At 45.9% G+C, this 19,799-nt stretch overlaps 2 protein-coding genes across 2 annotated transcripts; both read left to right on the forward strand.

Moving 5' to 3' along the window:
- The first annotated feature begins 1,164 nt into the window (after positions 1–1,164).
- On the forward strand, positions 1,165–9,200 carry LOC121467501. Its single transcript, XM_041708922.1, has 2 exons — positions 1,165–1,566; positions 8,065–9,200. Exon 2 carries the CDS (start codon positions 8,075–8,077, stop codon positions 8,993–8,995), a length of 921 nt encoding a protein of 306 aa, XP_041564856.1. The 5' UTR covers positions 1,165–1,566; positions 8,065–8,074; the 3' UTR covers positions 8,996–9,200.
- Positions 9,201–9,411: 211 nt separating this feature from the next.
- On the forward strand, positions 9,412–17,153 carry LOC121467512. The gene is made up of 2 exons (XM_041708930.1): positions 9,412–9,435; positions 16,223–17,153. The coding sequence occupies exon 2, from the start codon at positions 16,233–16,235 to the stop codon at positions 17,151–17,153; it is 921 nt and encodes a 306-aa protein (XP_041564864.1). The 5' UTR covers positions 9,412–9,435; positions 16,223–16,232.
- The last annotated feature ends 2,646 nt before the right edge of the window (positions 17,154–19,799 follow it).

A 19,799-nucleotide genomic window follows, 5' to 3' on the forward strand; every position in this document is an offset into this window, starting at 1 on the left:
TCTTGGAGGACTGGGTCTTGGGTAACCCGGATGGCCAGACCGAGGGTCACGTCGGGTCCACGGGTACTCCTCCTCCGAGGTGGGCCGTCGGGACTCCGTATAGTACGGCTCCCCTGGTCGTCGTCCGTTGGGGTAACCGCTGGCCCCACCTGGTGAGCTTTCCCTGGAACGTGAGGGCCTGCTGAATAGCTCCGAATCCCGGTCACTGGCGTCATCTTCGTCGTCTTCCAGGGGGTAGGAAGCTGACTGAGGCGACGTCGGCTGATAATATTGCCGCGACCCGTCGGGTCGGGGGCTCCACAAGCCTCCGCGGAGTCCTGCGAACCGGGATCTTTCAGGAGCCTGGAAACCGTCGTCTGTCTCCACCGAGCTAAGTCCGCCGGCCGAAACAGTAACTCCCATAAGAGACTCTTCAGGCAGCTGGGCCAGAAGCGACAAAAACAGAGCTTGTACATTTGCTTTACACCTTCGAAATGTTTTTCAGCCAAACCCTGCAAATAATTCATTCACACTACCGTCGCCGTCAGTTCAAATTGGAACTGAGACGGCGCCCATTCTGTTTCAACCAAACGAAGTTGCAAAAGTCATCAGCGAGCAATTACAAACAAAAAAGGCCCCAGGAGGTGATCTAATAACTCCTAAGATGCTAATTGAACTCCCAAATTGTGCAGTTGAGGTAATTTGTAAACTCTTTAACGGGATTACACGACTTGGCTACTTTCCAAAAAAATGGAAAAAGTCGGTAATCATAATGATCCCAAAGCCAGGAAAAGATCGCACAATACCAGCTTCATACAGACCGATAAGTTTACTCTCGTGTCTGTCAAAACTGCTCGAAAAATGACTTCTGACGCGCATAGTCCGTCATCTGAAAGAGCACAACGTTATTCCGGCACATAAATTTGGCTTTCGAGAAAGCCATGGAACAATAGAGCAAGTCAATAGATTAACAACAGAAATACGAACTGCATTCGAGCTTCGGGAATACTGCAGTGCGGTATTCCTTGACGTTGCGCAGGCTTTCGACCGAGTCTGGCTTGATGGCCTTATGCATAAAATCAGAATGTTACTGCCGGAAAACACTCACAGGATACTTGAATCGTACCTTTACAACAGAGCCTTCGCCGTCAGATGCAACACTACAATATCCGACGATTACACGATAGAGGCTGAAGTTTCACAAGTGTCCGCGCCAAGGAGGGGCCACTGTCCAAATTATGCGTTAACAGTCGAGAGCAGTTATGTCCAGATGAACTCTCATCTCGCTCTCGGTCTGTTAACAGTCTCCACCCCCGCTCTCCTAGCATTAGATTTAAGTAGAGTTAAGCAGTTATAACTACGAAGCCACTAAGTGAAGTTGTGCAACTTATGTGAAATAAATTATATTGAAATAAAAATCAGAGTGAATAAAAGGGAACCCAACGAGTCACCATTTCCTTCATCAATTCCACGGGCAGAAGTCCGCCAACCCCCCCAGCTTTTTCATTTTGTGGTTCTTCGGCCGGATCGATCTGCAATTCCCAGCGGCACCGGTGGATTTTCTTCAATTTTAAGAACAAAAGATAAGTACGATTTTTACTATTTCCAACCGATCGCCATTTTGCGACTCCACGGTTTTCCTTTTTTCCATTTCCATTTTATATTCACATACGTACGTTCCAGAAACATATTTACATACGTACATTCCAGAAACATATTTACATACGTACATTCCAGAAACATATTTACATACGTACATTCCAGAAACATATTTACATACGTACATTTCCGAAAATATATTCACTTACGTACATTCCAGAAAATTATTCACATACGTACATAATTTAAAATAATAATTTTACATATCCACATTCGCATATTCGTGAAACATATACATATACGAAAATAAAATACAATACAGTCCACAAACAACAAATATTTCCAGCAAACATCCCAACCATCCCAGTTTATGTGTGTTAAAGAATAAACGCAAAGTGATCACACATATTTCAAATTAATTTTATCTTTGTCAAGTATTTGTTTACATAAACAACATCAAACAAGTGTATGTTAGAAATAACCAGACATATCAAGAGGGCTACGCACGACACGACGGAGCAGCAAATAAATTTAATAACGAAATACTCCAGCTCCACCTGCGTTTTTTTTTTGTGTAAAGTTATTTCCTTATACATATATACATATATATCCCAAGCTTGATCAACCAATTCCACTTGGGACAGTGGAAACATTCAACAGGTTTATTGTTACATTCCATTCATTCCGTCAAAGCTTGAGCGACCAAATCCACTTGGAACAGTGGAAATATTCAAAAGGGTTATTGTTACATTCCATTCATTTCGTCGCATATAAAACGCGATATATTGGCATATATTAATATTATTGATTATTATTTATAAACATCAGTGCGCCATTCCATACAAGAAATAATAATAAATAACTCAAGCAATAATAAACAACTCAAGTAACCTGTGGGCAAACAAAGCATAATTAAACAATAAATACGACATTATATATAAATAATACACCTTAAAAAATTGTTTTGTTGTGTTCCAACTAACATTGTTTATTAATTTTTTCCTATCGAATTACCAAGTAGTCATTGGCAAATCCCACAGCAGCGTGACTATTCTGGATATATACAATTTATCTTTTTGATATATTTCCTATATGCTTCGTTCCAAAAAAAAAATTGTCATTCATTCCATTCCATAAATTCCAGGTTTTTTATTTACTGCTTATTAAACCAATTAATAGTAAACATAATTTTGGAATCAAGATCAATACGAGTCCATTGATTTTAATATAAAATTGATTTTTATTTTACTGCGAATAGAGCCAATTTCCTGATCCTTATTCGAGCATGCCCATAGGGGATAAGAAAAATTTGAAGACAACCCCGCGGGTAAGCTTAGAGCGACCACGATCAGCGTCCCCTCGTGTGTCTCAGGGTAAACAAGAACCCAAAGCGTTGATTTCCAACGCAAAAAGCGACAGCTCCTTAAACGCTCCTGTAGTTCCACAAATAAAAATCACGCGATCCAGCGTAAAGATGGCCCAGCGCGACGCAGTTTTAGACAAATTTATTTCGATCTCTGACCGTCTGAGCACATTTGAAGCCAGAATAAACGTGTCAGGGGCTTCAGATCCTTCGGTCCACACGTGCCAAGTTCGACGTGATCAAATCAAGGCATTATGGGACAGGGTAGAGAACGAGTACGAAGTATGTTCAGACGCAATTCTTGCGGGGGGCGGGGAGGCGCATGCAATGTTAGAACTTCTGCAAGCCAAATATGAGCATTGCTATGAAGTTTACGAATCCTGTACCGCGAAACTCAGTGAACAAATTGAGCGAGTGAAAACTCAAACGGCCAACGCCAATTCCAACACCCTGCCCATTCCGCTTTCGTCCGGCTGCCGACTACCGCCATGCGACACTGAGGTTTTCGAAGGAGACTATTTGAAATGGCCAACATTTAGGGATCTTTTTACCGCAGTTTATGTCAACAATCCTAGGTTGACATCGGTCGAAAAACTTTTCCATCTCAACGCTAAAACTAGCGGCGAGGCTAAGGCAATCGTGTCCAAATCCCCTCTTACAAATGAGGGTTTCAATTCAGCTTGGGAAGCACTTCGAGACCGTTTCGAAAATAAGAGACTGCTAGTAAATAGCCAACTCAAACTGCTTTTTAATTTGGGTTCCGTAAATACCGAATCTGGCCAGGCACTGAAAGACCTACAGAGCACAATCCAAGGGTGTTTGATAGCGCTGGCTCATTCCAACATTTCCACGGAGAACTGGGACTGTCTCCTGGTGTTCCTGTGCGCCAGTAGATTGCCGAAACTGACCCTTTCCTTATGGGAGCAGTCCCTTTCATCCAAGTCCGACATTCCGACCTGGGATGAAATGAACACGTTTCTTAGCGAACGATACCGAACGCTAGAGGCGATTGAGGATATGAAACCCAGCCACAGCAATCACTCTACCGCTAAGAGTCAACCCGTTCCCAGGAAGCTCAACTCTTTCGAAGCCAAGGTAGTTACTAAACCAAAGAATTGCGACCTGTGCTCAAAAGAAAGTCATCCAGTGCGCTTATGCCAGCGCTTTCTCCAGATGTCTGTGGACGCGCGAACAATCTACATAAAAAAAAAACAGCTTTGCCTAAATTGCTTCGCAAGAGGACACCAGCTACGTGACTGTACTAGCACTCACAGCTGTTTCACATGCCGAGCTCGGCATCATACACTGTTGCATAAAGGCAACCCCATTTCCCGTGGGTCAACTTCCGCAAGTAGTTCGTCTGTAAGCCCTCAAAACCCAGCGGTGCAAGGGGCCGCTACCGGTCTAGAAAATCCACCCAGTGTGCAGAACTATTTCGCAACCGGGGCTAGAGCGGTTTTGCTAGGCACGGCCATTATTGATATATGCCACTGGTTGATTTACCGGCCATCCCCCTGGCAGATCCAACATTTTTAGAGAGTTCCCAGATAGATGTTCTGATCTGAGCCGACATTTTACCGTCCGTGTTGCTGAGCGGCACGCGCACCAACATTTGCGGCTCGCTGCTAGGACAGGAGACTATTTTCGGCTGGGTGCTTACCGGCCCAGTGTCCAATGCATCAGTCCAAAAGCGGGTAGCAGCTTTCACGACCCAGATAACCGAAACAAGTGACAGGGTCTTAGAAAAACTTCTCACTAAGTTTTGGGAGGTGGAGAATATACCAACAAGGAGGGTAAAGGAATCCGATTCCTATTGCGAGAGCAATTTTCTCCAAACCACCACTAGAGACGCAAGCGGGAAATACGTGGTAACGTTACCGTTTCGCGAACCCGAAAATTCGGATCCAAATTGGGGCACTCGCGATCCATTGCCCTAGCTCATCTTCTGAGGAACGAAAACCGTTTAAAAAGAGACTTTCCACTAAAAGAGCAATATGACTCAGTCATTCAAGAGTATTTGGATCTGGGTCATATGAGAGAAGTTCCCCCGTCTTACGATACTCCAAACTATTATCTTCCACACCATGCTGTGATCAAACCCGAGAGCACCACCACCAAACTACGCGTGGTATTCAATGCTTCTAGCCCTTCAGCAAATGGGACAAGCTTGAACGATATTCTTCATGCTGGTCCAGTCCTACAATCTGATTTAACCATTCAGATCTTGAAGTGGCGTTATTTCCAGTACGTGTTCAGTGCAGACATTACAAAAATGTACCGTCAAATCTGGGTCGATCCCAAGCACACGCCGTTCCAAAGAATCTTATTCCGCAACAAAGAAGGAGAAGTAAGCGATTTCGAACTAAAAACCGTCACCTTTGGTGTCAACTGTGCACCGTTTCTGGCACTTCGCGTACTCCAACAATTGGCAGACGACGTAGAAACGGAATTTCCTAAAGCAACCAATATTATTCGGCATTTTATGTACGTAGACGATGTTCTGGCAGGGGCCAATTGCATACAAGAGGCTCGACTTGCTATCAGCGAGCTTTGCCACGCTTTTAACCTTGCCGGGTTCCGGTTGAGAAAGTGGACGGCGAATCAGAATAGCATACTCGAAGCTATCCCTAACGAACACCTACTCCACGATGACTTTCGCGATCTCAATTCCGAAAGCACTACCAAAACACTGGGGGTTCCGTGGAATGCGACCTCGGACGAGTTCTATTTTGTTCCACCGCTAGTTTCGATTGAATCTACGTATACGAAGAGAGAGGTTCTTTCCCAGATCGCGAAACTTTTTGACCCCGCGGGATGGCTGTCCCCGTTTATTGTCCGCTCAAAAATCTTTATGCAAGAAATTTGGTTGCAACAGTTGGGCTGGGATGAAAATATCCCCACAGAAATGAATCAAAGATGGCAAGAGTTTTTGCGCAGCTAGTCCGAGCTCAAGCAAATCCGTAATCCTAGGTGGGTTGGGTTCCAGCCAGGTGTGAAAGTCGAGCATCATGGGTTTTGTGATGCGTCGCAGAAGGCATATGGGGCCGCAATATACTTGCGGGTTGAAGTAGGACATAATATTATGACACATCTGCTTACCGCCAAGACCCGAGTCGCACCTGTTAAAACGGTGTCCCTTCCACGGCTCGAACTGTGTGGGGCCTTGTTGTTGTCAGAAATGATCGCAGTTATCCTTCCGAATATGCAAATTTCCAATTCCGACATTTCCTGCTGGACTGATTCCACCATCGTCCTCGCATGGTTGAACAAACCGGCATGCCAATGGGCCACGTTTGTAGCCAACCGAGTGACCAGGATTACTCAGGTGACGAGCGCTGAGCATTGGGCGCATGTGCGATCTGAACACAATCCCGCGGACCTAGCCAGCCGAGGAGTTTCGCTGCAGGATCTGGTTCACAGCCAACTCTGGTGGAAAGGACCGGACTGGTTACAACAGCCAAAAGGCCAGTGGCCAACACAGGGGCTTGCGACTCCAGTTACAGACTTAGAGCAGCGTGCTGTGAAGGTCAATTTCGCAAAGGCCCCATCCGACGATTTTCTGGAGCGATTCTCCAAATTGGACAAGGCTCTGCGGGTCCTTGCGTACGTGTTACGGTTCACTCAACGCTGCCGCAAGATGCCGAGGGGCCCAGCTGACCGGCCTACAAAGGAGGAGGTCCGAGAAGCTGAAAGAGCCCTTATTCTATATGCTCAACGTGAGGAATATACCCAAGAGCTTAAATTCCTAAACGATAAGTGTCCAATTCCAGTGTCCAGCCCGATAGCCAACCTGTTTCCATTCCTAGACCAGCACGGCCTTTTAAGAGCATGTGGTCGCATTACTGCCTCAACAGCACTTCAGTATGACGAGCGCCATCCTATTATACTGCCATATAACTGTAGGCTTTCTCGTCTGCTCGTCCTTTTTTCACACCAGATTTCCCTGCATGGCGGCAACCAACTAGTGGTACGCCTCATTCGATCGAAGTATTGGATTCCTAAACTCAAGAATCTGGTAAAAGCTGTGCTAAACGCCTGTAAGGTGTGTACTATTTACAAGAAGAAATTACAGACGCAATTAATGGGCGATCTTCCGACCGATCGAGTGTCCTTTTCCAGGCCTTTTACATATACTGGCATTGATTATGCAGGCCCATTTGAAATAAAAAACTATCCCTCATTACCAAGGGATATGTTTGCGTGTTTGTATGTTTCTCCACAAAGGCGATCCATTTAGAGCCTACTTCCGACCTCACAACCGAGAAGTTCCTCGCAGCCTTTGCCCGATTCGTAGCGAGGAGGGGTTGTCCTCAGCGGGTTCATTCGGATAATGGCAAAACCTTTGTGGGGGCAGCGACTCTACTTTCGCGTGATTTTATGCAAGCGATCAAGGAGTCTGTGACTGAATCCTATAGCCATCAGGGACTTTTGTGGCGTTTCATTCCACCAGGAGCTCCACATATGGGAGGACTATGGGAGGCTGGAGTGAAAAGCTTTAAAACACTTTTCTACAAGTCGACGTCAAGTCGGAAGTATACGTTTGAAGAGCTCTCTACCCTTCTTGCCAAAGTTGAAGCGTGCCTTAACTCCAGGCCACTGTCTCCCATGTCCGAAAATCCTTCTGATTTGTTGGCGTTAACGCCAGGCCACTTTCTGATTGGGGGTCCGTTGCTTTCCACAGCTGAACCCGAAATTAAGGGCGATGCTAAGTCGATTATAAATCGCTGGCAACATTTAAAGGCCCTGCATCAGCAGTTCAGTGCGCGATGGAAAGAGGAATATTTAAAGGAACTGCACAAGCGCAATAAGTGGCAGAATCCGTCCAAAGATATACAAGTCGATGATATGGTGGTAGTCAAAGAAGACAATATGCCATCAAACGACTGGCGGCTCGGCAGAGTTGTATCTGTCTTTCCAGGGGCCGATAGTAGAGTTCGCGTAGTAGAAATCCGTACCGCTCGAGGAATTATTAAACGCCCCGTCCATAAGCTAGTACTTCTTCCTATGGAAGCCAAGGCAGCCTCAGTACTTCCAAAATAGTGACTTCTGTCCTCATGCTCCAAAATTCGTTCACGCTTGACACTAAATGTACTTATCATTTATTTTTTTTTTATATATTAAAGCATTAAAACCATGGCTCCACGACCTCGCAGCGCCCAAGCTCTGGACGACAGACGTTCCCGAGGTACTCGATCCTACCGCTGCCGTGTCTGTCGGGGAATCCATCCGCTACGGAAATGTAACAGGTTTCTGAGGCTCAGTACTGAAAGGCGGCTACGCGCCGTTATCATTAACAAATACTGCGCTAATTGCCTGGCACATCAGCACTCCGAAGAAGTATGTCGCAGTGGAGACACGTGCAAGAAATGTGGGCAGGACCACCACACGTTGCTCCATATGCGCGAGTCTTCCAGTTCGCGCCGCCAGTCAATTTCTCCAGTGCGACCTTCGGTAACTGCATCACGCCCATCGGCTTCCGGCTCACGCTCTCGGGGTCCAACACCCAGCCCGCGGAATCGTGCCCAGCATTCCGACCAGGCCGAAGCGCCAACTGCAGCTCCGTCTGTGGCGTCTCTGTTGCAGCATCGGAGTGTGCAAATCATCCCGACGGCCATCGTGGTTCTCGACACAGGAACCAATAAATACGAGACGGGTGCCCTGATCGACCCGTGTTCCCCGGTGAGCACCATTGATAGATCGCTCGCTACGGCGTTCCGGCTCCCCACGACAAGCGTCGGAGACGAGACGGTCTGTTCGGCGACGATAAGGTCACGAACAGGCACCTTCAAAATCGACGTGGTGCTCAAGGTCAGCCCCAACTTCTCCACTCGCACTCCAATCCGTGCACTAGCCGACGATGTTCGCGCTAGGTTTAATGATATCCGTCTTGCTGATGAACAGTTTCATCGCCCGGCGACGATATCCCTGGTGTTGGGCTCTGACGTCTATCGTGACGTCATCCAACCCGGGTTCCTAAATCTGGATGAGGGGCTGCCTGTCGCACAAAGCACTGTGTTCGGCTGGATTGTCTCGGGATCCTGTAGACAATCTTAAGGCGCCAGACGTGTGGAAAACTTGGTTGCTACGTTTGCCGTCGCAAGGGGGGGAGAATGTCCGCGCCAAGGAGGGGCCACTGTCCAAATTATGCGTTAACAGTCGAGAGCAGTTATGTCCAGATGAACTCTCATCTCGCTCTCGGTCTGTTAACAGTCTCCACCCCCGCTCTCCTAGCATTAGATTTAAGTAGAGTTAAGCAGTTATAACTACGAAGCCACTAAGTGAAGTTGTGCAACTTATGTGAAATAAATTATATTGAAATAAAAATCAGAGTGAATAAAAGGGAACCCAACGAGTCACCATTTCCTTCATCAATTCCACGGGCAGAAGTCCGCCACCCCCCCCAGCTTTTTCATTTTGTGGTCCTTCGAGCCGGATCGATCTGCAATTCCCAGCGGCACCGGTGGATTTTCTTCAATTTTAAGAACAAAAGATAAGTACGATTTTTACTATTTCCAACCGATCGCCATTTTGCGACTCCACGGTTTTCCTTTTTTCCATTTCCATTTTATATTCACATACGTACGTTCCAGAAACATATTTACATACGTACATTCCAGAAACATATTTACATACGTACATTCCAGAAACATATTTACATACGTACATTCCAGAAACATATTTACATACGTACATTTCCGAAAATATATTCACTTACGTACATTCCAGAAAATTATTCACATACGTACATAATTTAAAATAATAATTTTACATATCCACATTCGCATATTCGTGAAACATATACATATACGAAAATAAAATACAATACAGTCCACAAACAACAAACATTTCCAGCAAACATCCCAACCATCCCAGTTTATGTGTGTTAAAGAATAAACGCAAAGTGATCACACATATTTCAAATTAATTTTATCTTTGTCAAGTATTTGTTTACATAAACAACATCAAACAAGTGTATGTGAGAAATAACCAGACATATCAAGAGGGCTACGCACGACACGACGGAGCAGCAAATAAATTTAATAACGAAATACTCCAGCTCCACCTGCGTTTTTTTTTTGTGTAAAGTTATTTCCTTATACATATATACATATATATCCCAAGCTTGATCAACCAATTCCACTTGGGACAGTGGAAACATTCAACAGGTTTATTGTTACATTCCATTCATTCCGTCAAAGCTTGAGCGACCAAATCCACTTGGGACAGTGGAAATATTCAAAAGGGTTATTGTTACATTCCATTCATTTCGTCACATATAAAACGCGATATATTGGCATATATTATTATTATTGATTATTATTTATAAACATCAGTGCGCCATTCCATACAAGAAATAATAATAAATAACTCAAGCAATAATAAACAACTCAAGTAACCTGTGGGCAAACAAAGCATAATTAAACAATAAATACGACATTATATATAAATAATACACCTTAAAAAATTGTTTTGTTGTGTTCCAACTAACATTGTTTATTAATTTTTTCCTATCGAATTACCAAGTAGTCATTGGCAAATCCCACAGCAGCGTGACTATTCTGGATATATACAATTTATCTTTTTGATATATTTCCTATATGCTTCGTTCCAAAAAAAAAAATTGTCATTCATTCCATTCCATAAATTCCAGGTTTTTTATTTACTGCTTATTAAACCAATTAATAGTAAACATAATTTTGGAATCAAGATCAATACGAGTCCATTGATTTTAATATAAAATTGATTTTTATTTTACTGCGAATAGAGCCAATTTCCTGATCCTTATTCGAGCATGCCCATAGGGGATAAGAAAAATTTGAAGACAACCCCGCGGGTAAGCTTAGAGCGACCACGATCAGCGTCCCCTCGTGTGTCTCAGGGTAAACAAGAACCCAAAGCGTTGATTTCCAACGCAAAAAGCGACAGCTCCTTAAACGCTCCTGTAGTTCCACAAATAAAAATCACGCGATCCAGCGTAAAGATGGCCCAGCGCGACGCAGTTTTAGACAAATTTATTTCGATCTCTGACCGTCTGAGCACATTTGAAGCCAGAATAAACGTGTCAGGGGCTTCAGATCCTTCGGTCCACACGTGCCAAGTTCGACGTGATCAAATCAAGGCATTATGGGACAGGGTAGAGAACGAGTACGAAGTATGTTCAGACGCAATTCTTGCGGGGGGCGGGGAGGCGCATGCAATGTTAGAACTTCTGCAAGCCAAATATGAGCATTGCTATGAAGTTTACGAATCCTGTACCGCGAAACTCAGTGAACAAATTGAGCGAGTGAAAACTCAAACGGCCAACGCCAATTCCAACACCCTGCCCATTCCGCTTTCGTCCGGCTGCCGACTACCGCCATGCGACACTGAGGTTTTCGAAGGAGACTATTTGAAATGGCCAACATTTAGGGATCTTTTTACCGCAGTTTATGTCAACAATCCTAGGTTGACATCGGTCGAAAAAACTTTTCCATCTCAACGCTAAAACTAGCGGCGAGGCTAAGGCAATCGTGTCCAAATCCCCTCTTACAAATGAGGGTTTCAATTCAGCTTGGGAAGCACTTCGAGACCGTTTCGAAAATAAGAGACTGCTAGTAAATAGCCAACTCAAACTGCTTTTTAATTTGGGTTCCGTAAATACCGAATCTGGCCAGGCACTGAAAGACCTACAGAGCACAATCCAAGGGTGTTTGATAGCGCTGGCTCATTCCAACATTTCCACGGAGAACTGGGACTGTCTCCTGGTATTCCTGTGCGCCAGTAGATTGCCGAAACTGACCCTTTCCTTATGGGAGCAGTCCCTTTCATCCAAGTCCGACATTCCGACCTGGGATGAAATGAACACGTTTCTTAGCGAACGATACCGAACGCTAGAGGCGATTGAGGATATGAAACCCAGCCACAGCAATCACTCTACCGCTAAGAGTCAACCCGTTCCCAGGAAGCTCAACTCTTTCGAAGCCAAGGTAGTTACTAAACCAAAGAATTGCGACCTGTGCTCAAAAGAAAGTCATCCAGTGCGCTTATGCCAGCGCTTTCTCCAGATGTCTGTGGACGCGCGAACAATCTACATCAAAAAAAACAGCTTTGCCTAAATTGCTTCGCAAGAGGACACCAGCTACGTGACTGTACTAGCACTCACAGCTGTTTCACATGCCGAGCTCGGCATCATACACTGTTGCATAAAGGCAACCCCATTTCCCGTGGGTCAACTTCCGCAAGTAGTTCGTCTGCAAGCCCTCAAAACCCAGCGGTGCAAGGGGCCGCTACCGGTCTAGAAAATCCACCCAGTGTGCAGAACTATTTCGCAACCGGGGCTAGAGCGGTTTTGCTAGGCACGGCCATTATTGATATATGCCACTTGGGAACGAACTACAGGGCTCGGGCTCTAATAGACTCGGGTTCTGAGGCAACGTTTATTTCGGAACGCCTGTTCAATCTGATTAAGCTGCCATTCCGCCTTATCCAAGCCCAAGTTTCGGGCTTAAATCAAACCGTTTCCGCTCAGGCGACCAAGCTCTGCCATTTTTCTATTCGAGCCCCTAATAAGCCAGGCCTTCAGCTAGAAACCACAGCTTACGTCTTGCCCGAACTGGCTGGAATGCTTCCGTCGTACCCAATTCCACGAGATGCGCTGGTTGATTTACCGGCCATCCCCCTGGCAGATCCAACATTTTTAGAGAGTTCCCAGATAGATGTTCTGATCGGAGCCGACATTTTACCGTCCGTGTTGCTGAGCGGCACGCGCACCAACATTTGCGGCTCGCTGCTAGGACAGGAGACTATTTTTGGCTGGGTGCTTACCGGCCCAGTGTCCAATGCATCAGTCCAAAAGCGGGTAGCAGCTTTCACGACCCAGATAACCGAAACAAGTGACAGGGTCTTAGAAAAACTTCTCACTAAGTTTTGGGAGGTGGAGAATATACCAACAAGGAGGGTAAAGGAATCCGATTCCTATTGCGAGAGCAATTTTCTCCAAACCACCACTAGAGACGCAAGCGGGAAATACGTGGTAACGTTACCGTTTCGCGAACCCGAAAATTTCGGATCCAAATTGGGGCACTCGCGATCCATTGCCCTAGCTCATCTTCTGAGGAACGAAAACCGTTTAAAAAGAGACTTTCCACTAAAAGAGCAATATGACTCAGTCATTCAAGAGTATTTGGATCTGGGTCATATGAGAGAAGTTCCCCCGTCTTACGATACTCCAAACTATTATCTTCCACACCATGCTGTGATCAAACCCGAGAGCACCACCACCAAACTACGCGTGGTATTCAATGCTTCTAGCCCTTCAGCAAATGGGACAAGCTTGAACGATATTCTTCATGCTGGTCCAGTCCTACAATCTGATTTAACCATTCAGATCTTGAAGTGGCGTTATTTCCAGTACGTGTTCAGTGCAGACATTACAAAAATGTACCGTCAAATCTGGGTCGATCCCAAGCACACGCCGTTCCAAAGAATCTTATTCCGCAACAAAGAAGGAGAAGTAAGCGATTTCGAACTAAAAACCGTCACCTTTGGTGTCAACTGTGCACCGTTTCTGGCACTTCGCGTACTCCAACAATTGGCAGACGACGTAGAAACGGAATTTCCTAAAGCAACCAATATTATTCGGCATTTTATGTACGTAGACGATGTTCTGGCAGGGGCCAATTGCATACAAGAGGCTCGACTTGCTATCAGCGAGCTTTGCCACGCTTTTAACCTTGCCGGGTTCCCGTTGAGAAAGTGGACGGCGAATCAGAATAGCATACTCGAAGCTATCCCTAACGAACACCTACTCCACGATGACTTTCGCGATCTCAATTCCGAAAGCACTACCAAAACACTGGGGGTTCCGTGGAATGCGACCTCGGACGAGTTCTATTTTGTTCCACCGCTAGTTTCGATTGAATCTACGTATACGAAGAGAGAGGTTCTTTCCCAGATCGCGAAACTTTTTGACCCCGCGGGATGGCTGTCCCCGTTTATTGTCCGCTCAAAAATCTTTATGCAAGAAATTTGGTTGCAACAGTTGGGCTGGGATGAAAATATCCCCACAGAAATGAATCAAAGATGGCAAGAGTTTTTGCGCAGCTATTCCGAGCTCAAGCAAATCCGTAATCCTAGGTGGGTTGGGTTCCAGCCAGGTGTGAAAGTCGAGCATCATGGGTTTTGTGATGCGTCGCAGAAGGCATATGGGGCCGCAATATACTTGCGGGTTGAAGTAGGACATAATATTATGACACATCTGCTTACCGCCAAGACCCGAGTCGCACCTGTTAAAACGGTGTCCCTTCCACGGCTCGAACTGTGTGGGGCCTTGTTGTTGTCAGAAATGATCGCAGTTATCCTTCCGAATATGCAAATTTCCAATTCCGACATTTCCTGCTGGACTGATTCCACCATCGTCCTCGCATGGTTGAACAAACCGGCATGCCAATGGGCCACGTTTGTAGCCAACCGAGTGACCAGGATTACTCAGGTGACGAGCGCTGAGCATTGGGCGCATGTGCGATCTGAACACAATCCCGCGGACCTAGCCAGCCGAGGAGTTTCGCTGCAGGATCTGGTTCACAGCCAACTCTGGTGGAAAGGACCGGACTGCTTACAACAGCCAAAAGGCCAGTGGCCAACACAGGGGCTTGCGACTCCAGTTACAGACTTAGAGCAGCGTGCTGTGAAGGTCAATTTCGCAAAGGCCCCATCCGACGATTTTCTGGAGCGATTCTCCAAATTGGACAAGGCTCTGCGGGTCCTTGCGTACGTGTTACGGTTCACTCAACGCTGCCGCAAGATGCCGAGGGGCCCAGCTGACCGGCCTACAAAGGAGGAGGTCCGAGAAGCTGAAAGAGCCCTTATTCTATATGCTCAACGTGAGGAATATACCCAAGAGCTTAAATTCCTAAACGATAAGTGTCCAATTCCAGTGTCCAGCCCGATAGCCAACCTGTTTCCATTCCTAGACCAGCACGGCCTTTTAAGAGCATGTGGTCGCATTACTGCCTCAACAGCACTTCAGTATGACGAGCGCCATCCTATTATACTGCCATATAACTGTAGGCTTTCTCGTCTGCTCGTCCTTTTTTCACACCAGATTTCCCTGCATGGCGGCAACCAACTAGTGGTACGCCTCATTCGATCGAAGTATTGGATTCCTAAACTCAAGAATCTGGTAAAAGCTGTGCTAAACGCCTGTAAGGTGTGTACTATTTACAAGAAGAAATTACAGACGCAATTAATGGGCGATCTTCCGACCGATCGAGTGTCCTTTTCCAGGCCTTTTACATATACTGGCATTGATTATGCAGGCCCATTTGAAATAAAAAACTATACAGGCAGAGCATGCCTCATTACCAAGGGATATGTTTGCGTGTTTGTATGTTTCTCCACAAAGGCGATCCATTTAGAGCCTACTTCCGACCTCATAACCGAGAAGTTCCTCGCAGCCTTTGCCCGATTCGTAGCGAGGAGGGGTTGTCCTCAGCGGGTTCATTCGGATAATGGCAAAACCTTTGTGGGGGCAGCGACTCTACTTTCGCGTGATTTTATGCAAGCGATCAAGGAGTCTGTGACTGATGCCTATAGCCATCAGGGACTTTTGTGGCGTTTCATTCCACCAGGAGCTCCACATATGGGAGGACTATGGGAGGCTGAAGTGAAAAGCTTTAAAACACTTTTCTACAAGTCGACGTCAAGTCGGAAGTATACGTTTGAAGAGCTCTCTACCCTTCTTGCCAAAGTTGAAGCGTGCCTTAACTCCAGGCCACTGTCTCCCATGTCCGAAAATCCTTCTGATTTGTTGGCGTTAACGCCAGGCCACTTTCTGATTGGGGGTCCGTTGCTTTCCACAGCTGAACCCGAAATTAAGGGCGATGCTAAGTCGATTATAAATCGCTGGCAACATTTAAAGGCCCTGCATCAGCAGTTCAGTGCGCGATGGAAAGAGGAATATTTAAAGGAACTGCACAAGCGCAATAAGTGGCAGAATCCGTCCAAAGATATACAAGTCGATGATATGGTGGTAGTCAAAGAAGACAATATGCCATCAAACGACTGGCGGCTCGGCAGAGTTGTATCTGTCTTTCCAGGGGCCGATAGTAGAGTTCGCGTAGTAGAAATCCGTACCGCTCGAGGAATTATTAAACGCCCCGTCCATAAGCTAGTACTTCTTCCTATGGAAGCCAAGGCAGTCTCAGTACTTCCAAAATAGTGCCTTCTGTCCTCATGCTCCAAAATTCGTTCACGCTTGACACTAAATGTACTTATCATTTATTTTTTTTTTATATATTAAAGCATTAAAACCATGGCTCCACGACCTCGCAGCGCCCAAGCTCTGGACGACAGACGTTCCCGAGGTACTCGATCCTACCGCTGCCGAGTCTGTCGGGGAATCCATCCGCTACGGAAATGCAACAGGTTTCTGAGGCTCAGTACTGAAAGGCGGCTACGCGCCGTTATCATTAACAAATACTGCGCTAATTGCCTGGCACATCAGCACTCCGAAGAAGTATGTCGCAGTGGAGACACGTGCAAGAAATGTGGGCAGGACCACCACACGTTGCTCCATATGCGCGAGTCTTCCAGTTCGCGCCGCCAGTCAATTTCTCCAGTGCGACCTTCGGTAACTGCATCACGCCCATCGGCTTCCGGCTCACGCTCTCGGGGTCCAACACCCAGCCCGCGGAATCGTGCCCAGCATTCCGACCAGGCCGAAGCGCCAACTGCAGCTCCGTCTGTGGCGTCTCTGTTGCAGCATCGGAGTGTGCAAATCATCCCGACGGCCATCGTGGTTCTCGACACAGGAACCAATAAATACGAGACGGGTGCCCTGATCGACCCGTGTTCCCCGGTGAGCACCATTGATAGATCGCTCGCTACGGCGTTCCGGCTCCCCACGACAAGCGTCGGAGACGAGACGGTCTGTTCGGCGACGATAAGGTCACGAACAGGCACCTTCAAAATCGACGTGGTGCTCAAGGTCAGCCCCAACTTCTCCACTCGCACTCCAATCCGTGCACTAGCCGACGATGTTCGCGCTAGGTTTAATGATATCCGTCTTGCTGATGAACAGTTTCATCGCCCGGCGACGATATCCCTGGTGTTGGGCTCTGACGTCTATCGTGACGTCATCCAACCCGGGTTCCTAAATCTGGATGAGGGGCTGCCTGTCGTACAAAGCACTGTGTTCGGCTGGATTGTCTCGGGATCCTGTAGACAATCTTAAGGCGCCAGACGTGTGGAAAACTTGGTTGATACGTTTGCCGTCGCAAGGGGGGGAGAATGTCCGCGCCAAGGAGGGGCCACTGTCCAAATTATGCGTTAACAGTCGAGAGCAGTTATGTCCAGATGAACTCTCATCTCGCTCTCGGTCTGTTAACAGTCTCCACCCCCGCTCTCCTAGCATTAGATTTAAGTAGAGTTAAGCAGTTATGACTACGAAGCCACTAAGTGAAGTTGTGCAACTTATGTGAAATAAATTATATTGAAATAAAAATCAGAGTGAATAAAAGGGAACCCAACGAGTCACCATTTCCTTCATCAATTCCACGGGCAGAAGTCCGCCCTTGGTCCAACTCTATTTCTCCTTTACACCGCAGATATTCCCAAGAACGAGCGGCTAACTACTTCTACATTCGCAGACGATACCGCGATCCTAAGTCGGTCCAAATGCCCAATTCAGGCAACAGCACTACTAGCTGATCTGGCGTATAAAAATAAATGCGCAAAAGTGTAAACACATAACGTTTACTCTTAACGGACAAACGTGTCCAACGCTAACTCTAAATAACACGCCACTTCCACAATCTGACGATGTAACGTACCTTGGGATCCACCTAGACAGGAGACTTACATGGCGGAGATATATCGAAGCTAAGAAAATTCATCTAAAACTAAAATCCAGTAGCCTTCATAGGCTCATAAACGCTCGCTCCCCCTCTGCCTAGTCTTTAAGGTCCTGCTCTACAATCCAACTCTTAAGCCAGTCTGGACTTACGGCTACCAATTGTGGGGAAACGCGAGCAGCAGTAACATCGATATTATCCAGCGAGCACAATCAAAAATTCTGAGAACTATCACAGGGGCACCTTGGTATGTTCGGAACGACAACATCCACAGAGATCTTAGCATTCTACCCGTAAAAGATGAAATATCAAAACAAAAAGCGGCCTTCCACGCCAAAATAACTTCTCATCCAAACCAGCTCGCCAGGGGCCTAGCCAGGATTTCCAACCGGACCCTATTACAACGAAATGACCTTCCAGCTCAGCAATAGTTATTAGAGCCCTTTCATCTCGCGTCAGTCATCTTGACTGTCAGATATAGTTTTAATTTAGGATTTTATATACTTATTGTTAGTTTCAATTCAGAGAACATTCAATAAATAAAATGCATATGTAAACAAAAAAAAAAAATGAATTATAATTTATTAACTTAAAACTATTTCAAAAACGGTAAGCATAAAAAGGATTCCTAAAACTTAACAAAAGAACATTAATTATTTATCTAAATTCGACTTCACCATTTACTTCGTCTAGATTGCTTTTGCAGATCTCAATATTTAGTTATTTCCCATAGCGAGCTCAAAAGCTGGTGCTGATGATGCTGCTTATCCGTTCATTTAGAGGGTAAAGGGGAAAGGGAAGGAAGTCTGTTAACTTTTTTTCTTTCGCAAATTAGTTCTCGCGAAGCATTAGAACGATTTACAGGTATTCGTTGCGATTTCTTTTCTTTTGTCAAACATTTGGTTTATCTTGCGTTTGCAAACCTTAATACAATTGAAAATATAATAAACTCACTTACTTTTGGATTACATTTCCATCTGTGAAGCGCTTCAATTATGAATGCTAAATAAAAAGTAAACAAATAAATTAAAACTAACGCTTATAACCACAGTTTTCGCAGGCGTCGCCTTCGGGGTCTCCCAGCGCCAATAGTTGCGCGCTTGCAACGGAGAACCGCATCTGCCACCATATTACAAGTTTATTGCGTTTAAATTCGTTTTGAAATTTAACCTTGTAAAAGTCAATGAATTCTAACTTTTCAAATTCGAAACATACTCTGTGTCATTAATTACAAGTTTGTAAAAAGCCCCTGAGCAGACTTCTGGTCATCTTTGACGACCGCTTTCGTCGTGTTTCCATCCACTCTCACTAAGCCACCTCCACTTTAATGTCCGAGTAACTCTGCCGAAATATGGGTTTTATCAAAAAAGCGAAATAACCGAAATATTTATTTTTTCACTTATTATTCACCTACATTTCCTCTTTTTTCGAAGTAACAACCGCAACTTAAAATATTATTTTTGCCAATGCTCAGCGGATCACTCCTTCAAGCCAAAATTCACCACCGCCATTCCGGTCAGCAGAGGCGCCAACTATTTCCACTCCAATATTTCTGTCTTAAAAGAAAACCTTGTAAGGATGCTCTCTGGACGGGGTACAGATCTCAGTCAGATCCAGGAGTCCTTTACAAGAAATTTGTAAATCACCGCAACACCGGACTAGAGAGTTTCATTCAACGAGTGAATGAGTCGTTTGGGAGGTCACGCCGAAAGTTCTTATGGACGCCAGGAGAGAGAGGTAGTGTAGGAAATGATTGCGCCGTATCTCGCTCCGGAGTTAAAAATTCCACGGGCTGGACTTTGGGGCGAGGCCAAGCCAGGCGAACGACTTCACGAGGGTGGGAACGCCGGGTAATCCCACTGTTCACTTCCGCGATTGGGACACGTAAGACGTTTTCCGCGTGTCAGAGGCCAAAAATCCACCGAGCTGGACCTTCAGGCGAGGCCAAGCCGGGACACTATTTCGGCTGGTGGGTGGCGTCACGCGCAAGTCGTTTTCGACGTATCGGATGCCAAAAATCCACCGGG

This window comes from Drosophila elegans, unplaced genomic scaffold (assembly GCF_018152505.1).
Source record: "Drosophila elegans isolate 14027-0461.03 unplaced genomic scaffold, ASM1815250v1 contig_433, whole genome shotgun sequence".
NCBI classification, from domain to species: Eukaryota; Metazoa; Arthropoda; class Insecta; order Diptera; family Drosophilidae; genus Drosophila; species Drosophila elegans.

What these genes read in the sequence shown, in the direction of transcription:
- LOC121467501 (XM_041708922.1), top strand. Translation starts at nt 8,075, where the DNA reads ATGGCTCCACGACCTCGCAGCGCCCAAGCTCTGGACGACAGACGTTCC.
- LOC121467512 (XM_041708930.1), top strand. Translation starts at nt 16,233, where the DNA reads ATGGCTCCACGACCTCGCAGCGCCCAAGCTCTGGACGACAGACGTTCC.